We start from the raw sequence: 23,512 nt of genomic DNA, 5'->3' as shown, positions 1-23,512 counted from the left end.
GGAAAAAGTACGTCCCCCTGCCGACAGCCCCTAGACACGGACGCCCCTAGGGTTTCTTCTGATAATGTAGCAGCTATGGTTCTGCTTTCCAGCATAGCACTGATCCACCTGCATATTGCAGGCTATATGCCATGCTTTCCAGTGGCCTGTTTGATCATATCAAAGGAGGTTCTATCGAAAGCTCCCTCTATGTCAAGGAATGCTCTTAAGGCAATATCCTTGTGTTCAATTGCACGTTCTATGCATGTTACCACATTGTGTAGTGCGCTTTCGGTAGATTTACCTGTTTGGTAGGCATGCTGGTTTTGTTGTAGAGGATATGTCCCTGATATGCCTATCCACTATTTTCTCTATCGTTTTCAACAAGAAAGACAACAGGCTGATAGGATGATAAGCCTTAGCCTCGGTATAATCAAGTTTCCCGGGCTTTGGGATAAACGTCACCTTAACTTGCGTCCAGGCCATGGGGATGAAACCATATGCCATGCAGGCTCTATATATGCGGCATAGGTGTGGAACTAAGAGTTCTGCCCCATGCTGCAAAAGTGCCAGTATAATTCCATCTGTTCCTGCTGACTTAAATGGTCTAAAGGTATTCAGTGCCCATCTGATTTTTGATTGGTTAATTATGACTTTGGCCAGGTTTTGCTGACCCTGTCCATTATCCAAATTATCAATCAATTTTCAATCAGGAAAGTGAACCCTGAATAATTCGTTCAGTGTCTCCTTTCCTGTTTGAGTATACTGCCCATTAGGCAGCTTAATCGTGCTGACCTTATTGGTTGCCTGTTTTGCCATGATCCACATGAGTCTGTCACTGCCTGGTACATCATTGATCTCCTGGCAGTGCCTCCTCTATGAGGATCGCTTGGCTTTCCTTATTTCTTTGTTGTAACAGGTAAGGGCTTCCTTGTAGGTGTCCCACTGCCCTGTTCTTTTAGCTCTATTAAACAGCCTTCTCGTTTTGGTTCTAAGTCCACTCTGCTGTTTATTCCACCAAGGCACTCTCCTTGGTCCACGAGTGGTCTTAGCCGGACAATTCCGATTAAAGTACGAGATAATAGCCCGTTGCAACTGGTCAACAGACTGATCAACATCCTTTATTGTGCGCATATTTCATGAGATGGTCTCTAGATTTACCTTTAGATCGTCTTTGTAAGACTCCCAATTGGTTCTCTTACGATTCCTGTAAGTAGCTTGATCTACTGTAATGTTGCTTATTTGAAAGCATATATATCTGTGATCTGATAGGGACGGCTCATCAGATGCATGCCAATTACTTACCAGGTTTCCTATGCTATTTGTCCCTAGTGTCAATTCAATAACCTCCTTCCTATTGCAAACTACAAAGGTAGGTTCATTACCATGGTTTAGAATATTCAGGTTTGAACTCACCAGAAATTCCATAAGGCTCTCTCCCCTTGGGTTAGTGCCGGTGCTCCCCCACAAGATGTGGTGCACGTTGGCATCACACCCAATAATGAGTTGCTTTTTCCTGCTACAGCAGTAGCCGATGATGTCCCTCATTTCCTTAGTTGCTGGTGGTTCATCAGAGTCATATGGAAGGTAGACTGAAGCAATAATCAGCTCCCTGCTGCCTTCTCGATATGTGTATGTTATCCTTACCACTGTTGCATCCCTAGAACAGAGCTCCAGCAAAGGCAAGGCATTAACATGATTCCTGATATAAACACAAGATCTTGCATTATTATTGGGTGCAGCAGAGTAAACTGTTCCCGCTGTGTTAGTTAAGCCCCTTATTTGACCCTTGTATAACCAAGGTTCCTGAATAAGTGCTATATCTGCCTTACCCTCAGCTAGTTGTTGGCACAGAGTTACTGTGGTGTAGGTTAATTTGAAGAAATTTCATGGTGTTAATGATCTCTTCCAATTGGGGAGGGGTCAATTTCCATCTTATGTCCCTCCCTGTCCCTGGGTTCCGTGTGAAGGGGTCCCCTGATCCACTTTGCTTTGGTCATCTGAGGGGGTGGGTATCTCATCCCCTTCCCCCTCAGAGACTGTGTTAGAAGATACTCTATCTGTCACAGGTTCTGCCAGGTGCTGAACTTCAGGATCATCCAGCACCTTAACAGTTCCCTGTGAGAGTCCTGTAAATATTTTGTAACCGGTCCTCTGTATAATAGTATGGGAGTCCTGGTCATGAATAAAATGAACCTTTGGCCTTTCGACTCAGATTGCTTATCGAGTACCCTCCAGTTCTCAGTATGAAGTCCTGGATTGAGGTCTGCAATTCATTTCAGCAGCTCTTCTTGATTCTGGGCAATTTTGTCCCTAGTCCAGAGAGCCACTTTAACAGGCTTGGGCTGGTTCCTGGCATCAGCAGCCTTCAGCCTGGCCTCTGATTCCAGCCTGTGGTTGGCAATGGCTTTGGTGAGCCATTGACCAGACTGTTGGTCGACACAAACATAAATAAGTGCACCTCCCACTAGTCTGTAGGATTTCAGGTGTGGTAGTTCTCCCTTTGGAGTCCTATGTAACACCTCCCCCAGTGCTTCCAGAATGGAATTTTGGTCATCTTCGGTAAGCTTATCCTCAGGATAAGTTTCCTTGAAGATAGCTACCTTTATATTGGTCAGAGCCTCTTTGTAAGTCCCTGGGCCTTTTCGGAGTTCTCGCCATTTCTGTAGGGGTACTGTCCTCCGACCTTGGCCTCTTAAAGGTGCTGGTGGGGGTTTCTCCCTGCTTAGACGAGCCTGCATTTCCTGGTTGCTGACTGCCCGCAGTTCCTGCTTTGCTTGCTCGAGCTCTTGCCTTTTTTCGCTAGACGAGGTCCACCTACTCCAGAGACTAGGTGTCCCAGTCCTTCTCCTGCTGCAGGTGTGTTTGAAGTACTAGCTCCCTGCAGTGGTGCTCCCTACTGACCCCCAGGAGTAGTTTTTGGTTTTACCTCTGGCAGGTTTTGAACCACTGGTTCATCCCTGCCTTTGGCTGAAATTTCAATAGCAGGTTTGCTGGTTGCAACTGGGCCCCTTAATGGTTCACCAGAGCTTCCAGCCCCCTGCTGAAGCATTTCTCGTAGGGATCCCTCTTCAGTTTAAGGTCTTTATGACTGGTTTTTAATTTGGTTCCTTTATTCATTTTGGTCCCATGAGTTATGGGGATTTAAAAGGTCACCACCCACAGTGCCCCATACAGGTGGAAGTCATAAATACAACGGGGTGCTGCCTGGTTCCCCCAGGGGATCATTCAAGACACTGGCTAATTACCACCCCAGTGCCATGCAGCCCTCGGCACGATGCCTCACACCTTGGCTCAGGTGGTTTGGTCCTGTATTAAATGCAACCCTCACAAGCCTCCAGGACCAAGAGTGCCTGTTCAGGGGGAGAGGGGTATCCCAGACGATAAATGGGAGTGCGACACCGGTTAGTCATGAGGTTGTGAACAGGGCATCCTACATGAGAAAGTCGCCCCTGGGGGTTGCTTATGAGCTCCCCCATTCCCACCCCTCCACATGGGTTGGTCAAACCATTTTAGAGTGTTGAGCCCTAAGGCTTGTGGCATCTTATCAGTACTCTAGGGAGACAACTCAAATAGCTGAAGCTACCCCCATAGGAGTGCTCTCCCGCATTCGTCCTGGGTACACTGTAGAGACACCCAAGAGTCATTATGCCACTGTGTGGGAGGCTCTGGTCATAAAGCCATCGCCCTTTATGGGAACTTGGCCGCCAGCCCCAGAAGGTCATACCGATCCAGACCCCCAAGACTGTCATGGCCCGGCAGGACCACAAGGAGGTGTCCCAACGCATCCCTGGTCCATGATACGTCCTCACCAAAGACACAGCCGTGGCTCGGCCAACCTCACCAAGGATGGCGTCCTTACCACCTGTAACATGTGACATAAGAATGCCAGTTACCCCGGGATCAAACCCGGACCGCCAAGTATTTACAAAACTTTATAAACAATTAAATTAACATGTTACCAGAATCCAACATCTCCAGCATCTCACTGAATTCAGATTGGAGACCTCTGGTTGCTGGAGATTTTGGAAGAGAGTCAGCCTGTCATATGATGCCAGAAGAATGATCACTGGGGTCTTAGGCTCAAGTTTTGAGTATTTGTCTGAAAATTTGATTTTCCTGTTTAATGGGTGTTAATGGGATTGAAAGTTGAGAAGTCATAGGTTTAGGTATGGCTATAAGCTGAACAGCTTTTTTGTTTTCTCTGGTGGTCTCTGATTTGAGATTTATTAATCTAAGGATTAGAGATGAACAAAAATGTAATGATATTTCCGTTGCTGTTCATTCTGGTTGATTAAACATGTAGTGCAACCACAAAGATATTTATAGTAGTCAGACATATTTTTTAGTAAGAACTTGTAGTACTAATTAAAAACTGCTCATCAGATATAAGTGCACTTTACAGTTGCTCCAACCTCCCCCCCCCCCACTGTGTTAAAACTTTGTACATGTGGTTAGAAATGATGCTGCCAGTACAGAAAAGGTTAATTGGATTTAAGTTGGCTGAAAAGTACTGGCTCTATTACTGCCAACATCTTGAAATGAAAATTTATATTTATTATAAATTAAAAAGCTATAACTTAATTTTGGTTGGGGCATATTCTTCATAATTTTAAAAACTGCTGAAGTTAGCATTAAAATGGCAGAGGCTTTTATAGAGGGATTGAACCTCACTCACTCCAAATTCTAGAATATTCCTTTTTGGGAGATCCCAGTGCTTACTGGGGGTTCCATGGTTTTTATTTTCCTCCAGGTAAATATGGTCTGAAGATTATATGTACGTATTTGTGAACTCTTCAGATTTGTGGCTAAGACTTCTAATTTCACTGTGGAAGTGGGTGACATAAGTTAGTATTATTTTCAGTGCCTGTTTTATGGTTCTCTCCTCCACCACCTCCCCCTTGAGAAAACTGACATTAAAACCCGATGACGTTCTCTGTTTAACAGCAATACAACATGTGACAAATTAGAAGTTTTATGTCATATTGAAAGAGGAATTCATATTCTTGCAGTTCACATTTAGTAGATAATGAAGTCATGCAAACTATATGTGATTGCAGTGTGACCATACTATGAGAATTGACAGTAAACAAGTGCTGCAGTTACTGAAGAATCCAGATTTTGATGTGTTGTCAGCAAGTTTGCAGTTGACTTTCAGTCTCCTTCAGTCAGAACTCATACATCCAATAATCAGATTATCAGAGAATGATCAAGATATTATCTCATCAGAATTTCTTCAAACACTGCTTATAAAACTTCAGTCCATGAGCATTAAGGTAATAGTTTGCTAATATAAAAGTTATGTGTAAGTATACAAGACTTGAAGCTTTTATAGTGACTACAAGTGTTAAAATCTTGGTGAACATCCCCATCATTTTGAAGGGAAAATAAAAAGTTTTGGAGGCCATCTGCAGAACACTGGAACTTTGTTCCAAACTGAATAGAATGTGTTCACTTCAATTAACTCTGGACCATTAGGATTAGTAAACAATAAGATATCTTACTTGCAATAAGATTTTGTGATATTGTAAAACAGATATTATGTATTTTCAATTGTAAATCTTTTGTTGTTTCTTCTAGAACATTCCAAGAATCTCAAATATTTGCTGGAAGTGTCTTGGTGCATTGCTTCATTTTTCGTCCACTCGGTTTGTGGAGGCTAATATACATATGCATTTAGCCACACAGCCATGGACCTACTTCTTGATTCGTTCCATGACGCGCACAGCTTCTAACATAAGATCCTACGACTTCCTTTATTTCATCCATCAGTGGCTACAGTGCTTCCAATCCTGTCAGCCTGCCCCTAGGTTAGTTCTTAAGATGATAAGCAGGTTCAAGGAACAAGTAATTAGCCAAACTCTGCATTCTAAGGTTTAATGTATGAAGTAACTAATGTATTCTTAAGTTTAATAAAGATGAACATTACTCTTTTTTTTTTTTGGCTTTCATGGAATAATTTTTTATTGCTAGTGGGGTGGGACTAAGTGCCTTGTACTGCGGCCACTCCTGGCCTATTGTACCAGCGAGACGAGGGGGAGACGAATGCGTATAGGATATTGGTGGGAAAGCCAGAAGGAAAGAGACCACAGGGAAGACCAAGGCGTAGGTGGGTGGACAATATTAGAATGGATCTTAGAGAGATAGGATGGGATGGTATGGATCGAATAAATCTGGCTCAGGATAGGGACCAGTGGAGGGCTCCTGTGAACATGGTGATGAACTTTCGGGTTCCATAAAATGCTGGGAAATTCTTGAGTAGCTGCAGAATTGGCAGCTCCTCAAGAAGGGCTCAGTTCCATGAGTAAGTAAGTAAGTAAGTAAGTACAAATAACATATGAAATCATAACAGTAAACACTGGCAGATAAACACCACCTGCAGTATGCGACAAATGACACAGAATTTTACACTGTAACAAGAGAATTTTTTAAAAATTTAAAAATATCTTACAGTTTTAGTAATAGTTACATGTATTATCATGATCGTAATGATTAACACTAATATGGATCCATACTAGGATAATTAAAAAAATGTGACATATTTAATGAAACTGCCTGAGGATGGTCCAAAATATGGACCGAAACATATAGCAGTTATTACATAAAATCAATGTAAACAATTAGATTTGTTTATTTTTTAATATTTGTTGTGTTGACAGCCAGAGTATCACAAATCGTGACATACAACAGGATGCAAACAATACAGATGTTTGAATACACAGTGCTGAGGAAAAGGTTTATGCATGACAGAGAAGTAAGAGAGGATCAGAGAAAGTTACAAACTTAGGAGTTTCATAATGCACATCATTTGTGTTAGATGGATGATGAGTATAGTACATATTCAAACACCTTTTGTGTAAAATATCACTATCTTCTGACTCAGTATCCTAAATTTAAGTCTACTTTTAGTAAACTACGATGCACTTCTTGGGGTATAAATAAGCAAAACAATGTTGTATGTTAAACTGCTTGTACTTAGTGTATCTGTTTGCAGGTTTAAAATGGTTCGTATGGTATTCAAAAAGGAAAGAGCTGTATGTCCAGGTCTGCATTCCGAGACACTTACCGCAGTGGCTACCATGATTTTGAATCATAGTGATTTCAGCAATGTGACTTCCAGTACCAAACAACTGGTCCAACAAATCATAACTGGGGTGTGTATGTTGTTAAATGGTTACTTCTTCTGTGAAATAGAGATGACTGAAGTTTGATAATATTTAGGTACTTTGTTACTTTGTCTGAAGTAGGGAGCTTCCTGTAAAGTTATAAGAAAACCAGTATGACATTGTCAGAATTAATTCGGGTATGTCTTGATTTACATGATGACTGTCTTCAAGGAAGGGAGTGTAAATTGAGACATTTTTCCATAGCCTCTGTTAAAACTGGAGGTTAAGTATCCCTAAGCAGATTTTTTCAATGGAAAATTTTGTGATTTTGACCTCTTGCTGGTTGTTGAAATTGAAATAAGATGGTAACAACACAGAAATGGGATTTAAAGATATGTATATAATAAGATATATGGTAGTAATATGTTTCATGAAACAGCATTATATATGAACTAAGCATGCACACATGCACACACATTGGTAGTCATCAAGAATTCTTAAAGACATCACTTAATTGGCTTGAATTAAGGAGGCTGGAGGATACATTATGGAGGTGCAGGGGGTAGGACAGTGGTGGAGCATTTGTTTTTATCATGTCTGCCCAGCTAACACTAAGACATAAAATAAAATTGTTATGGTTCAGTGGTGCTCTGCATACTTGCAGCAGAGAGATAAGATGGTACATTGTCTGCCTCTTCCATCCACCCAATCATAGGCTTGTTACCCATTTACCTGCTGCTTGCATTGGCTATTTTTTGGGCACAGGCGCAATTAGAAGAGAGGATATAGCACAGGCTTGAGGGGAGGAGGGAATGCATGACATTGCAAGCTCCCTATGTTAGCTGACAAGGCTATGGTAGCTCACTTCACTTGCTTGGTGCTCACAAAACATGCAAGCAAGCTTGAACAGGATGATAAAACACACATTTCTACTTGGGAATATCATGATATTCTTCAAGAATTTAACTTTTATTTTCATTTGAAAATATTTCCAGGAATACTTCCACAACCCAAAAAACATTTTGAAATTATGCCAACCAAATGTAAGAACATCAGGTGATGTTCCAAAAAAGCACCGTTTGTCTTAACTAAGACCCTTAACACTACTGTTTAATTTGGGCATCATCATTTAATGATGATGTATCATCTAGGCAATTCTGTTTTAGATCTGAAACAATTAATTTGATTCTGACTTTGCTGCATGCTAATAATAAATATTCTAAAATTATCATGACAGCTGATTTACTAACTATAGCTAGATGAAGTGATTATTTTTCTCTGGGCACTACAGTTAAATATAACTGGTTTTAATTCTTCATACTGGACACAGTATTACACAGGTCATATAAACATCTCCTTAAGCAGTTACTTATTCAAAATGTGAACATATATAGGGACAACTGTATGTCTGTCCATCTCAAGAACTACTCATGGAATTCTGATGAAATTTGATAGTGGGGATGCTACACTGAATATTGGAAGGTTACTGTAATTTTGCCCGTCGTTCTGTATGGGTGTGAAACTTGGTCTCTGTCATTAAGGGAGGAACACAGACTGAGGGTGTTGAGGAGAATATTTGGACCAAAGAGAGATGAAGTCACAGGAGGTTGGAGAAAACTGCATAATGAGGAACTTCATAACTTGTACTCTTCTCCAAGTATAATTAGAATGATCAAGTCAAGGAGGTTGAGGTGAGCAGGGCATGTAGCATGAATGGGGAGAAGAGGAATGTATATAGGATATTGGTGGGAAAGCCAGAAGGAAAGAGACCACTGGGAAGACAAAGGTGTAGGTGGGTGGACAATATTAAAATGGATTTTTTTAATTCGCTTAGTGGGGGGTTGAGTCCAACCGGGTCCACTCTGCATGGCGGCCACTGATTGTCCTATTGTAGCCTGTCACGGGTGATTATGATGCTGGAGAATTTGGTGGAATGAAGACTGGCAGGGGAAACTGAAGTACTTGGAGAAAACCCGCCCCAGCGCCACTTTGTCCACAAATTCCACTTGACCAGACCCAGGATCGAATCCGGGCTGCTGCAGTGGGAAGCCACCGGTTAACCGCTTGAGCTATGATGCAGCCTAAAATGGATCTTAGAGAGATAGGATGGGATGGTATGGATTGGATTGATCTGGTTCAGTATAGGGACCAGTGGAGGGCTCTTGTGAACACGGTAATGAACCTTTGGGTTCCATAAAATGCTGGGAAATTCTTGAGTAGCTGCAGAATTGCCATCTCCTCAAGAAGGACTCAGCTCCAAAAGTAAGTTGAGCACCAGTCCAATATAATTAATTACTACTTTATGTGAAGCTGAGTAAACACTAATTTATTTTCTGTTTTGTGCAAGGAGTTACTGCACAACATAAAAAATTCATTTCAAACATTTCTTGATATGGTGAATAACTAAATGCAAGGAAAAATAATTTGACTGGGTGATTAACTTTGCAACATCAGATTTCTGTCCTAAATAAATTACCGTAAATATAATGCATTTAGAAAATGTTTACTCCATCAAAATAAACATGCCTCAGATCTGTATACTGCATTCAAATAATTTTTGTGTCAACAGATCCTTGAAAGTGGGGCTGACCTATGTGAAGACACCTGTGACTCACTGCGACGATGTCTACGACAGGTCCATTGCTCCTCCTAACTTTTGCTACTTGGATCAGGTCCCTGAGTGGAATGCTGATGTGATATTGTGCATCTGTATTCATGTTTAACTTTATTTCAGCAGCATTACTATGTAAATACATGTTGTAAATAGTGAAATAATCATTTTCGTGAATTGTTGATTTTATTCTAATGCAAATTTGAATGAATCTCATATACTGTATCTACTGGCACAATTCCTTCAGTGGCAAAATTCCATTGAGAGTGCAGGGAAAATGAGGTTACTGAATGTTAGAAAGCTCTGGAATATTACAAGCAGAAGCATATAGTTGCTCTATTATGTGTGCTGCTGAAACAAAGGGAATTTATGTTTCAAACTTAATGTCCATGTATTTATTGTCTGTCAATATTGCAACACTTGTTTATTCACTACTTAATCTTAATCTTAGTTTAACGTTTTATACACTTTGACACAACATGTTTTGCCCCAAACGGCCATCTGCAGGTGTCTTGATATGTTACAAATATTTTTTAATATTTTTTATATATTAACCTAGGGATCTTATAAATTACAGATTGCAAACATAACTGAAAAGTAGGCTATGAACGAGAAGGGCAAGGTGCCGAAACAAAACACCTGGGACAGGCATACATTTATGAACAATGGACATCACCCCTTGTGAGGTGAAACAGAAATTGTAATGGATTTTATCTTGTTTTACCTTGAAAATAGAACTACGGCATGTGATTTTAACATGAGCTAACACAGTGTAGCAGTTTCAATGTAATTTAAAAGATATTTGTATCATATCAAGACACCTGAAGATGGCCGTTTGGGGCCGAAACATGTTGTGTCAAAGTGTATAAAATGTTAAACTAAGATTAAGATTAAGTAGTGAGTCAACAAGTGTTGCAATACTGACGGACAATAAATACATGGACGTTAAGTTACACAACTGCAACAGGATGCTGAAATACAGAATTCAAATGTAACATTTAGTTAGATTCCACATTTCATGTATTATATAGAATTTGATGTAACTAAAGCAAAACAAGCAAGTTGTGTGAAAGCTTGTGATGACTGAACAGTATATGCAGTTCATTATTTGCTACTTGAAACTAATTGTGTGGCCATGGTGTTTACACAAAGAAGTGCAAATGTCAAGTCAGAAAAGGGGGTAACTCAGCTGATATGTTAATACACAGCTGGTAAAATGTGCTGCACATCTTAACAGCATTTCATACTCTCAGATTTATTTATTTAAACTTGTCATTGAATTTATTCAATTAGCCAAGCATTTATAGAAATGTTCATTACCAGTAATAGTTATAATTTGTTTTTTTCACGCATTTGGGGGGAAGGGGAAAAATGTGACATATAGTCAATAATTATGATTCCTTGTGGTGAACCTGGAATATTAGTAATGGACAAATTACTATCATAGCTTAAAACACTAAAGCTATTCACTGTATTGTACACTGAAGTTACAAATGTATGAATTTAACTTTTTTAAATGACTTTATTTATAAAGTGATAAACATAAAAACGTAGGACCCGCAGTCAGTACAGTATGTTCTCACACTCCTGAGAAGACATGTTCTTGCAGTATAGTGATTTGATATGAAGCAAAGGAAGATTATTTTATATAATCATGAGTACTTAGGGTCTAAAGTGTAACATGCATTTGTATAATGTGCGGCTTTGGCTTTTAGGAAAATGTTATGTAGAATGTTGACAGTTTTCCAACATTTCAACAGATATTGCAGTTACCGTCTTCAGGGTTAATGGCTTGGAAGGGGGGCACCTCTTATGTATATCTTGCATTAGGCAGTACATCAGAGGTGAGGCTGTGACTGAACAGCCAATGTCCAGACTGACCGGCCCTGTATCATCAGGGGATCCACTGAAATAACAGAACACTTCTGAACCACCTTCAACCAACAGCCACTGAACTCACTTTCCCATTCATTTGGGAAAAAGAATAAAACGAATCTTTCATTGCTCCTTTCCTAACACAGGGTCCCTGAAACTTTCTTTTTCATTTCTTGGGATTATCTTGCCACCAAAACATTTTTCATTCGCTTTCCGGTAACCACGTGGTTGCTACTGGGTAGCATCCCCCCCCATCCTCTGGTGATCAGATCATTGCTTTACATCTGGCACACTGCCTAATGTGAGCCCCCCCCCCCCTAACCCTGAAGATGGCAACTGCAGTGTTTGTGCTTAAATGGGAAACCTTCAGCTTTCTATGTGGCACGTTACTGAAATACAAATTCTGAAGCCTCATATTAAGCTATGATGTTACCGGGTAAACAAAGGGAAAGACATTCCATATGAGATATGCAGAGGTCGGCAGAAACCTTGTATGTGGTTTATAATGTGAAGAGAATGGCATTCATGGTTCATTTCTGTAGAGAAGGAAAATGTTGCAGTAAATATCTGAATCTATAGATCATATTTGTGCAGCATAAATTTTACAAGTTGTTTTACTCCATCATCTGTATTGTTCAATATTTGTGAAATGTTCTGGATTTTAATTACCACATGTAGTTGGATGTTGTGTTCATGTTTCCATGTTAACAGAATTCTTGTTACAGCAGTTTGCCTCCCTTTCAGCCATTTAGAACAGAGTACAGCACAACGTTACTTGTGTGGTTTGTTTGAAACTGGGTATAATTGGGGTGGTTGGGATGTGATGCCGTTCTATTATGCAGGCTGTATGGGGCATCTTACAAAAGCTGATCTAAATAAGAATCTGTAAGAAATCTATCAACACAATAAAAAAGTGTTTCTTTGTTTTATGACAACATAAGATTCCTTCACAGTCTCCTCAGGGTTACTGTATGATGAGAGCTCCTGGCGTTTGGACGTGACCTCGCAAATCTACTTGAAGAGAAGTGTTTCAGTCTGAAATTTGTCACAAGTATCAGGTGTTAAGTACTCCACCAATTTTCTTCTTTTCAAGCATGGCCCTTCCAGATACTTTTAGCAAACTGCAGTAGGGTTTGACGTCACGGACGCTGTCGACTTGCTCTTTGAATGAAGCATCCTTTAAAGGAGTTCAGGCGGACATCTATTTCTCCCTCTTCCAGCTGGAAAATAAAATTCAGATTTTCGGATAAATCTAGCTGCAGATAAGCTTTCAGCTGTCTGAAATAATGTCATAACACTTCTTTATACAGCAATGGATAGTGGACTTATACAAGTTTTTATATATTCTTCCAGTATGTCATGAATTACGAGGTCTGACTATAAAGCTATAACAGTGGTGCTATTGCATCAAAAGTGAAGTGAGTCATGTGCAATTCATCTTAGAAATTCAATGATGAAGTTTCCAAAATTACGATTCGTTTCCTAACCTGGTGTTACATGTGATCCATTTAAGTTTATATCAAGAACACAATGCATGAAATTCCTGGAAACCGAGTGGATGCATATGAAGCACTTTTAGACGTAGATTAAATTCAAAATGGCAAGAGTTCTTTCTTGATGTATATGAGTTGGTCCAGAGACTTAAAGGATAATGTTTTGACTAGAGAGTTGTCAGCCCTCTTATGTTAGAATTCTATATCACCTAGTGCACTAGCTTCTGAAATATTCACTTTCATGCCATATGTAACCTATGATGTGCATGTAGCACACTTATGTTTTTGCCTGGCCCCATCTATAATATCTCAAATAGTGTTGGCCAAGGCAACAGAAATCCAGTAATATTAGACAGTCTTCATATTTTCATCACTGAACACTCTAGCCACTCCATGTAAATATTTAATTTACCTCTTACAGTGAGGCCACTGTTATACCCCAAATATGACATTCTTACCTGATCTGACTGGTAAATGTCTTGGTAACAGGATGGTGAAATGCATTCTCGCACACATCTCACTCTCGTTATTCCACTCATTTGAGCACAGGTAGGACTTTGCTCACATGCTGACTCAAATTCACGGAATGCCATTTCCTGTAAATACTGCATATTTAAACTACTGCTGTTACTATGGTTGTGTTTGAGTTTAGTACCAATTCATAGCAATTTGACTTACATTTTTGCTGGTTTCTTTGTACTGGAATTCAGGAAAGGTAAAAGCAGCTTTTTTGGTACCTGTTGCATGTACGGTTCCCAAAACACATGTGATTAATAATGCAATTACGGTCATGATCATCTCCCCTGACTGCTTTAAAAAGCTGCTGGAAACATTTTCAATTATTATACCTCGAAGAACAGCATTAAAAGAAAACAATGTACTACTACTGCATTGATGTTTTATAAGAGAATCATTACAAAGTCCATATATCGTAATCCGCCCTCTGTTCGCGTCAGCAATTAATTAAGTTTATGTGATGCTGAGAAACGTACCACTCCTACAGCCCCGAAACTTCTCTGTTAAACTTCCCATTCGAGTTCGAAATTGTTGCATTCCGCTTTTCGTATGTTTTATGGCGGGAGATTTATATTTTGTGATAGTTCTGGAGAGGAACATTTTCCGTATCATTTACAAAATATGCAGAGAGAGCGTAGTATATATTTCTTTCAAGTCAGATATGTTAGTCTAAGGACAATGTATGTATTATAATTATGTTTAAATGAATACACGTAACTACTTTGTTGAACGCGTACTGAAAAGCTAGTGAGTTATTGATCGTGTACTATTATACGTACCCCTTTGCGAGGCTACCTCCCCGCGTGCTTTCGTCCGGGCGACCTCTCACTGGCGGGCAGACTTGTGCAAGGCCACAAACAGACGCTGACGTATACTGTGGTCCGAGAAGGTACTCTTCTTGTTTGATTATTGTTTATTTATTACGCTGTGATTGTGGAATTTATCAGTGTTGATCAGCAGTAGGTGAATAACAAGCATTTGTACGGTGTTCAATATCAAGGTATGTTAAATAGTTGGTGTTATTTATCATGGTTTTACGAAATGTTTTATATTTTCCTGCCTGCACTTTGCATGGTTATGTTTCCCTTCTGTTAATCGGTTTCCTGTTGATGCGGTGGTTGGCAGTAAGAGCGGATGTCAGGATGTCTTGCGTGATTAGAAGTTTTTAAAATAAATTTGTATACTCCGAACTTTTTAAGTCATATTAGTATCAGGAAACTCGTGAAAGGATATCGTGCCTGCGTTAAAGTAAATAACAAAGGCGCATTCTATTTGTTAGAACGTTTTAGAGACATTGGGTAATGCAACATGTTATGCCGTATTTAAGGTGGTGTTGCGCATCCATCTATAGCCAGGCTTTGTTGAAGAAAAAATAATTTAAGAGCCAAATCAGAACTTATACAAGTGAAAAATATTTTCGTAATTTGGTCAAGGCATCACCGACTCACGACAACTGTAAATACGTGTACATACGTTACAAAGAAGCCGTCAAGAAACATCACACCTGTTTTGTAGATGCCGATATTTGCAAATTCAATTCAATTTTTGGTTGTTTAATGTAAACAGTACCTGTTTGTTTTAATTTTCATAATGATCCTGGAGTGTATTGGTGTATGTAAGTGATTTCGTAAGAAATAACAGTAACAGGACAAGTGGTTGTAAATTAAACTGATTTATTGACAATTTGATTTTATCAGTTATTTATTCAGAGTATAAAGTTGTGATGGACGGACGTGTTTTACGTATGCATTTAATTTAGATACTTTTTTTTTACAATTCGCATAGTGGAGGGTTGAATCCAGGTGGGTCCACTCGGCACGTCTGCCACTGACTGGCCTATTGTACCTGTCCCGGGTGATTTTGGTGATGGAGAATTTGGTGGAATGAAGATTGGAAGGGGAAACCGAAGTACTTTGAGAAAACCTACCCCAGCGCCACTTTGTCCACCACAAATCCCACTTGACCAGATCCGGGCTCGAACCCGGGCCGCCGCGGTGGGAAACCAGCGACTAACCGCTTGAGCTATGGCGCGGCTAATACAGAGACTTAGGTCATTGTTTTTATTTAGGCTGGACTAGACTAATAAATCGTGAAAGTGAAAAAATGAAGCATAAACACGTGGTTGAACTTGGTGTGTCACTTGTTTTTTTTTTTTTTTTTCGTTCAGATGATCCAGCTGTAGACAGTTTGCCAGATTTGTTGCTTGTGCCAGCTGCACAAATAATTTCAAATTTTAAACTTGTGATTATATATTGCATGTAATTTCTTCTCTACTGTACCTAGTTTGAATCATAATAATGATGATAAATTATGTTAATATTGCCTGGTTAAAGATTCTGAATTTCTCGAACATTTTATTTGATTGGTTACAATCTTCTGCATGTTTTGAGACAGGGAGGTCGGGTATTTGAGAGATATTTTTTTTGTTTGTAAATTTGTTATTTATTAGCTGAACTTAAAGAATAATTTTGACTCATATTATTATAGCATCTTATTTATTACTGCTGTAAATATAAGGCATTGATTAAACATCTGGTATTTGATTCCTCATTCCAACTGGAAACAGTTGCAGTGCAGCAAGTAAATTATTTGAAATGCTTCTGTATATTTTTAAGAATTATTCATGAATGCTTGAGATTAAATTACCCATCATTACAACACACAAAACAAACTCCGTAATTTTAGTCCGCAAGCTAACTATACCGACCGAGCGACCACCGCTTGTCGGCGAATTTTAGAAAGAAATGCAAATTGACTCTCTCTCTCTCTCTTTCCTGTTGCCCCCACTTTGGAGCATAGAGCATCGGCGAAACAACTCTTTCTCTTAAGTTTCTTAATCCTAAGACAGTCGGTAGGACTCCTTGGACGGGGAAGCAGCTCGATGCAAGGCCGCTAATTACAGAACAACACGAACACAGAATAAACGTAGACATCCATGCCTTCAGCGGAATTCGAACCCACGATTCCAATGGTCGAGCGGACGAAGACAGTTCATGGCTTAGACCGGTGTTTCCCAACCTTTTTGATGCCGCGGACCCCCTGTACCGAATGTTAATTGACCACGGCCCCATAAAACCCCAAATGGAAATTTTTTATATTTTACATATCATGAAAGTGAAGCAGTAACTTACAATTTTACAACACTAAATGTGTCATTTATGACAATAAAATACTGTTATAAATGGAGCTTATTCGGAAGATCACGAACATATCAATTAGGCCTATTATTATGAATTTAACGCTCACCTAATCAACGATCCACACTTTAACCACCGATCCGTATCGAAATAAGATCGTGAACAAACTGAAAATCAGAAGTTTCGTTGTGAACTCAATTATTTGAGCAAGAGCAGAAAAACTGAATATTAAACCGAGAAAAACACACTTGTATAATATTGGGGAAATCCACTGCACAAAAACTAAAGACACACGGGTTGTTCGCTCTGCCACTGAAATGAATAAGAAACGTGGTCAATGGTCCCAGCTTTATTCCCAACAAAAGAGGGATGGATTTGGTGGGGAGGGGGAGAATGGTCAGACAGCAGGTAAGGAGGACAACAGTCCACCCTGAAACACGGGTCTGAGATGCAATGGGCGGACGAAAAGAAATTGTCCTTGGAAAAAGCTACACAAATCGTTGGTTATTCACCTCTGCTTTACAAAGGGAAGGTACCGTTACGGTACCAACAGTCCCGTTAAATTGTACTTCAGCCATGGGCCTCAAGAGCCAGAGATATACATTGCAAATATCTCAGGTGTGAAGAACATAAGATAAAGTTTAATGAAAATAAACTATCCCGCGGACCCATTCTGAATTACTCGCGGACCCCCAGGGGTCCGCGGACCACAGGCTGGGAACCACTGGCTTAGACTACGCGGCCACTGTGCTCGGCCATGTAGATTGACCGCAGAGTGAAAATTACTTGGTTTGAATCACCTATTGAAATTTAATTTTATTGTCATTTTAATTGTCTGATTTATATATTATAGAATTAATGTATTAATTTCTAAGTAGTGCCGTAAAAATACCAAAATATACAGGAAGGCCTGCCGAAAATCGCTCGGCCAGTCAGCAGGAGAGAGACTAGCTCCTCGGGCAACTTATCCCGCGCGTGACCGGACATACAGCGCAGTCGACAAGCCCATGGGCCGGCAGATCATAAACAAGATCCACTCAGGTTGCAGCGGATGATGAAAATGGCCCCTGTTACGCGTGCATTCCATGCACTTCCATACTTAGTTTTCAGAGCAAGAGCAAACTTGGAATTCGAATCTAGAAACTCTGGTCTTCTCTGCAAGGCGCGTAAAAGATTTTAAGGGGAATGTTCAAACCTAGTACCAGTTTCATAAAATTTATCTTCAGTGAGCACTGGGCTTTTTTTCTTTCTTCTTTTATGTATATGTCCAATAGTGACCGTGTTTACCTAAATTTACAGCGATTGTATGAATAGCATTTATTTGGAAGCGCCACGTCTTGAACTTATGTTCCAGTTATTTCGTTACTCTTCACATGGGTATTGTACATGAACACTTGTTTTAGGGTATAACTCCCTCACGTGGTATTTCTGCGCAAGAATTAACGCCTCTGATTAAATATTTAAGAGTAGTAGAGGCTTGGGATTGTAGGCTGCAGGCACGTAACACGTAAGCGAGCTTCCCAGTAACTGCTCAAGATTTACTGTGGAGATATTGGAAAGAAATTTCGGTGTGTATAAGCTATTGGCCTGTCGACTACGCGAGTCCGAATGCACCCAGTGCGAAGTGACGCGAGTAGCGTTGTGCCCCTTTCGCCGGACCGGCCGACGGATTTGTAGTAAGCCCGCAAAAATCTCCCTTATTTTGCGTGACCTATTTTTATTAAGATCTATATGTATTTATATATTATATTTAATGGAAAGATCAGAACTCATGCTGGGAACATTGTGTCTGGTTCAGTGCAGTGTTTGAAAATTCAGGATAATGTATGTTTGCACTGGCTAACTATAACAAGCATAGCAATCACATTGCATAGTTGTTTATTTTGAAATTAAATTTTAGCAGTTGTTTAGGCCTTTAGTAGAATATTAATATTTATGTGAATAATAATAATAATTAAATTCGTGTTTATTTACGTGCAAACTTAACAGCACAGTGGCCAATTACAAAGTTAGCACGAGTACATAGAAATACACAAAAATAATTAAAGAGCAAAATACGAAATATTACAGTCTACATAATAGCAATAAAATAATAATTCTATTCAGTTCAATTCTTTATTATTTATGTGCCGAATCAACAGCCGCAAGGCCAATTACAGACACAGCACAGTGTAGATAGAAGTAATTACATTATTGACAAACACAACATAAAGTCAAAGACAAATTACAGGCATGCACTGGGGAAAACACAATATTGTAGAAAAGTAAACAAACAAACAATGATAATAATAGCAATAATAATTTCATTAACATAAATCTAAGTGTTACTGAGAAGTGAGAAATGAAACATATAAATATTTAATTAAGAAATGAAAAGTATAGATTTTCAGAGATGATAATAATAATAATTCAGTTTATTTTATTGTACATGCAAATAATAATAATAATAATAATAATACTAACAATTATACTATATTTAAAAATCGTTTGGGGAGAACATTCTTGGCTCCGAATACGTCAACATCCCTGCAGACAACACTAGCACTGCTGCACATCTAGCAGAGGGACAATTTTTGTATGAGGAGCAAAAATTGAACAGTGCAAAGTCTCTGATATACCGAGCAGGAACTCTGAGACCAACAATTTCCAGAACAGAAGGGCAGAATTTCGAGCCAAAATAAACGTGAATAAGAAAGAGAGCATCAAAGCGATGTCTCCTAGTACGCACAGTATGAAATTTTAACTCCTCAAGGGCAAGATTAATATTAATAACAGTAATAATAATTACTCTTAGGCAACAGACCAAAACAGGCCTGTAAATGTCCGATTTCCTTCACGATGAATAACAGTGCTAAAATATTTGTGCCAGTGTTGTGTGTGTTAAAGTTCATCGTACACTTGTAGCAGGTTTCGGGAGGTGCCCGGCTCGAGTCTTGGTCGGGGTACCATTTAGGATTTTTCGTGGTCTTCATCAGACAGACAAATGCTGGGATTATACCTCGAAATAGGCCACGACGACTTATGCGTTTTTTCGATTATCATTACATTAATCCTACCGTTTNGTTCCTCCGAAACGTCGGTTAACACCACATATACACGGTGCCAAATCCCAGAAGACTGCTTTCTTCATAGTCACCGCCGTGAAAGCCTCAAATCTTACAGTAAGTAAATATGTTGTAAGAAATCACTTGTGCGGAGTGATCATCCACTGATGATTCTCCTATGTAGTATACTATGCATTATGTTGCTGAGTACGGCTACCCATCTTCAACACTGTGTTCTTTTAAGTCTGAGGGCCATTGTCGTTTTAATCTTCGTCTGATGTTTAATGGGTTGCTTAGTTCAGTTACGCAACTGTTTTCGTGTCCCATTAGTCGGTTGTGGTATGTGGTAGAATATATTTTGATTTCTTCTGTGACGAACGGGATTTGAAGATCATTGTGTAATGTGAAGTTCGAGACATACCATGGGGCGTTGGTTATGGAGCGCAGTACATTTGATTGGAGTCTTTGGATTATTTTGGTGTTCGAAGGCTTAGCACGCCCCCACTGCTGTCGTTAAATAAGTACATAATTATAGATTTTCTGCTCACATCCGGTGAGATGGCTTAACACGTTTTAGTAGTTGAGCTTGGATGAATACTGGCTGTGATAATGGAGTGTAATGGGCAGTGTGTGCTGTAGTGCGTTGTATGCGTCTGGGTACTGGGTTTCCTGACAGTGTTTCATGACCTTCCTCAGTCTCCAAGTAAATGCTGGGCTAAAGTATACAAGTTCTGTTACTTTCCACAAGAATACCAAGTACATCGGAAGAATGTGTACTGTGGTTGGCTTGGAGAAACAACGGAGGCCGGTGGTGGCGATTGAAGTATTGAAGTCCTCTGCCAGCCCCCAGCCTACCTATATATATTGCCCTTCTGCACTCTCTTGAGACCAGTAAGAAACTGAGAATGCTGGTGGAGGGAGATCTTGCGCCTTCTTTTGCTTCTTCCTCTTCCCATCCTCTTCTCCCCGTCGTCCTCCTTCCTTCCCCTCTTCCTCTCCTCGTCTTTCGTCTTCTGTTTCCTTTTCCCTGACGGATTATTAGGTTCTCTGGCCTGTGCCCATTCAGAACTAAATAATTATTTTTATTATTATTATGCTTCTTTACAATCTACATCATTACAGAGTACTAAGTAAATGTGTTGTAGCTGGAATTAATTCTGAAATATGAATTTACAGACAGTCGGTAAGACTCCTTGGACAGGTGATCAGCCCGACCCAAGGCCGGTAACTACACAGGGCAACACAAAGACAGAATAAACACAGACAGACATTCATGCCTCCCGTGGCACTCGAACCCACGACATTTTATGCCGGTTTTCTAGACTGGAGCCGCTATTTCCTTGAAATATCTCCTCAATTATGTTTGTTTTTAATCTGAAGTTCATAAACATACTTTTCAGTCAAGCATGTAAGACACGTGGCTGGAGTATAAACTTTCAGTAGCCTAGTGTTTCGTTGAGCATAATCATCGTCTTAAGATTTAAGTTGATTTCCGAGTATAACCTGAGAGCCTTCCTATACCTTTACTTTTGCCCCTTTATCTTCTCGTCAGTACTTTATACATATACAGACAGACAAAGCGGAAGCTAAATCATATAAGAATCTGGCGTTTACTTCCATTCAGATTTATGGTTCAAATTACGTGATGACGTTAAGAAACTGGTAGTCACACCCCTCACCAGAGACAAGACTTGTATTAAGTTATGTTCAGTTCATAATTCCGTAACCTATTTTGCGGTGCTGTGTCACGTGTAGAGGATTACAGAGCATTTGAAAGAAAGTTGGCAGTGAAATTTGAATGGGATGGGGAAGGCAGTGGTTACACCCTTTGAATGACTTTCCATCATGATAAAGTCTGAAACTGCGGTTTTCATTAGATATTTGATGAAATGTTGCCATGTATTCAGTGGAGAGTTTTGTGTTCTGAGCTGGGAATTAGCTCCAGATTGCTTGCTGCTAGTGAGAATGCAGTAGGATACAAAGGTAACTCGTGGCAAAGGTACGTTCGCATTCCAAAAGTTAACAAAAAAATATGGCCCATGTCTACTCCATATGTGCCCATCTGTATGCGGTTAACAACTCGAAAACTCGGAATGGATTGTCATGACATTTGGTATTGGGAGGTTTTGCCCAAATTTGCCGACAGGCCAGTTTTGGTTAACATCGAACAGCATTAACTGATGTTTTGCATGAAGACCTGTATGTAGTATTTCTGTGTGCATCTCGAGCATAAAAAGTAAAGTTGTCCCTGTAAAAAAAGTAAAAGTAAAGGTATCCATGTACCAGGCCTTGAAGGCCCATAGCGTTGTGAGACGTTGAGGGTCCCACACTATCTAGACAATCGGCTCAAAGATGGCGGTAAGGTTGTCAGTCTTACGCGCCGACCGCGCTTTACTCCCCAGGAAAATTATTTAATTAATTCCTGGTACTCATTTCTGTTAGAGGCTGAGTAAACCCCAGGGCCTAGTGCGGCTGGAAGGATTACGTCAAGTGAAAAAAAATCTAATGACCTCATCGGAACTTGAACCCGCGACCTTCCGGCTTGTAGCGTAGCCCCCTCAACCAACTACGCTACCGCGTGCCCTCAACGGGAAAGTTGGGCTGTTGTAAGGGTTTCAGCAGAATCCGCAGAGTGGTTTGGGAGGAGGAGCGGGCTGAACTGACTTTCCCGACTTTCCTTTATAACGCTGCTTTGCCCACGATCTGTTCATATGCAGTGCCAAATAACGTACAGTGGCATTCACACCCTTAACGTTCCAGGCTACTTCTGATAAATATTATTTTTTGCACATATCATTGGCGTCCGGCATGTGAGCTGATGATAGATGCTATTTTTCTTCGTATTTTTTTATTTAATGTGCACACGCAAAGAAAATCAGTTTCATAAATCTGTGGAACTTGTTCATTAATCAGGTAATGTGTTGTTTGCTTGGAAAGTAGGCATCCCTTTCGACATCAATGTAAGATTAGTTGCTTGAAGTTCAGGGAAAAGGCGTGGTAAAAATCACATTGCTTTCTTTCCGTAACGTGTATCATATTAATACCTAAAAACCCACGTGTTATATGAGTAGTATCTCTTTTGAAAAAGGTGTTCGGGTGGGGACTGTGAGAATAAACCTGTGGGCCGTAATGCAACACTTCTACTATGTCCAGAAGTTCATGCTGTGCAGTGTATCGTGTTAAAATTGTTACATCGGGTAACTTACACTCATTGCACCTGGAGCGGTTGGCACGATCTAGGTCTCTGACTGCCCATCTAATTTATGCGGAAATGTGTATAGAAACTCCGTCCCACATTTCTAGGCTCATTGCCTTGCGTTACTGCCTTTGGATTTTTTCTTTAGCAAAGAGACCTTCGTAAGTACCCTCCTGTACAACGCACTCTTGAGAACTTCACGACTTCCGAAAATTTTAGAGCCTGGCTGTCCCACGCATTTTTATAGCCCTCTTCCTACTTGAGCCGGGATATATCAGTCGTTATAGCGATGGGCTGCGGGCTGGACGGTCGGGGTTCGATTCCCGGCAGGGGCAAGAGTGTTTTATCTGCTCCACAGCGTCCAGACTGGCTATGGGACCCACCCAACTTCCTGCTCCGTGGGTACAGGGGACTCTTTCCTCGGGGTTATATCGGCTGGGGCGTGAAGCTGACCACTCACCCTCATCTGTTTCATGGCACGCAGTAGGCGTGTTCCAAAAGTGTTGAGTCCGAGGTTGTCGATTGCTTCTGCTTTACTTCAGTTGAACTGTACGT

General features: G+C 40.1%; 3 protein-coding genes across 28 annotated transcripts in view; 2 read left to right on the top strand and 1 right to left on the bottom strand.

Moving 5' to 3' along the window:
- The window catches only part of LOC111863703 (meiosis inhibitor protein 1-like), a 40,692-nt gene extending 30,705 nt beyond the window's left edge, over nucleotides 1-9,987 (top strand). Inside the window, exons 7-10 of the mRNA XM_023850241.2 lie at nucleotides 5,040-5,255; nucleotides 5,560-5,789; nucleotides 6,974-7,133; nucleotides 9,655-9,987. Of these exons, the coding sequence (XP_023706009.2) occupies nucleotides 5,040-5,255; nucleotides 5,560-5,789; nucleotides 6,974-7,133; nucleotides 9,655-9,738 (690 nt within the window). The 3' untranslated portion in view covers nucleotides 9,739-9,987. The remainder of the gene's footprint in view (nucleotides 1-5,039; nucleotides 5,256-5,559; nucleotides 5,790-6,973; nucleotides 7,134-9,654) is intronic.
- Nucleotides 9,988-12,137: 2,150 nt separating this feature from the next.
- Nucleotides 12,138-14,237, bottom strand: LOC111863716. The gene is made up of 3 exons (XM_023850276.2): nucleotides 13,743-14,237; nucleotides 13,523-13,660; nucleotides 12,138-12,791 (listed from the first exon to the last, which is right to left on the bottom strand). The coding sequence occupies exons 1-3, from the start codon at nucleotides 13,860-13,862 to the stop codon at nucleotides 12,711-12,713; spliced, it is 339 nt and encodes a 112-aa protein (XP_023706044.1). The 5' UTR covers nucleotides 13,863-14,237; the 3' UTR covers nucleotides 12,138-12,710.
- Nucleotides 14,238-14,408: 171 nt separating this feature from the next.
- Nucleotides 14,409-23,512, top strand: part of LOC111863713 (RNA binding protein fox-1 homolog 1) — a 597,437-nt gene continuing 588,333 nt past the window's right edge. For 25 of the 26 annotated variants that reach the window (XR_004512941.1, XR_004512940.1, XR_002842655.2 and 22 more), the window contains exon 1: nucleotides 14,409-14,580. The gene's annotated coding sequence lies outside the window, so the exon portion shown is untranslated. The remainder of the gene's footprint in view (nucleotides 14,581-23,512) is intronic. The other variant, XR_002842653.2, reaches the window with a different exon arrangement.

This window comes from Cryptotermes secundus, unplaced genomic scaffold (genome assembly GCF_002891405.2).
Source record: "Cryptotermes secundus unplaced genomic scaffold, Csec_1.0 scaffold429, whole genome shotgun sequence".
Taxonomy (NCBI): domain Eukaryota; kingdom Metazoa; phylum Arthropoda; class Insecta; order Blattodea; family Kalotermitidae; genus Cryptotermes; species Cryptotermes secundus.
This window is presented reverse-complemented; position numbering and strand designations above follow the sequence as displayed.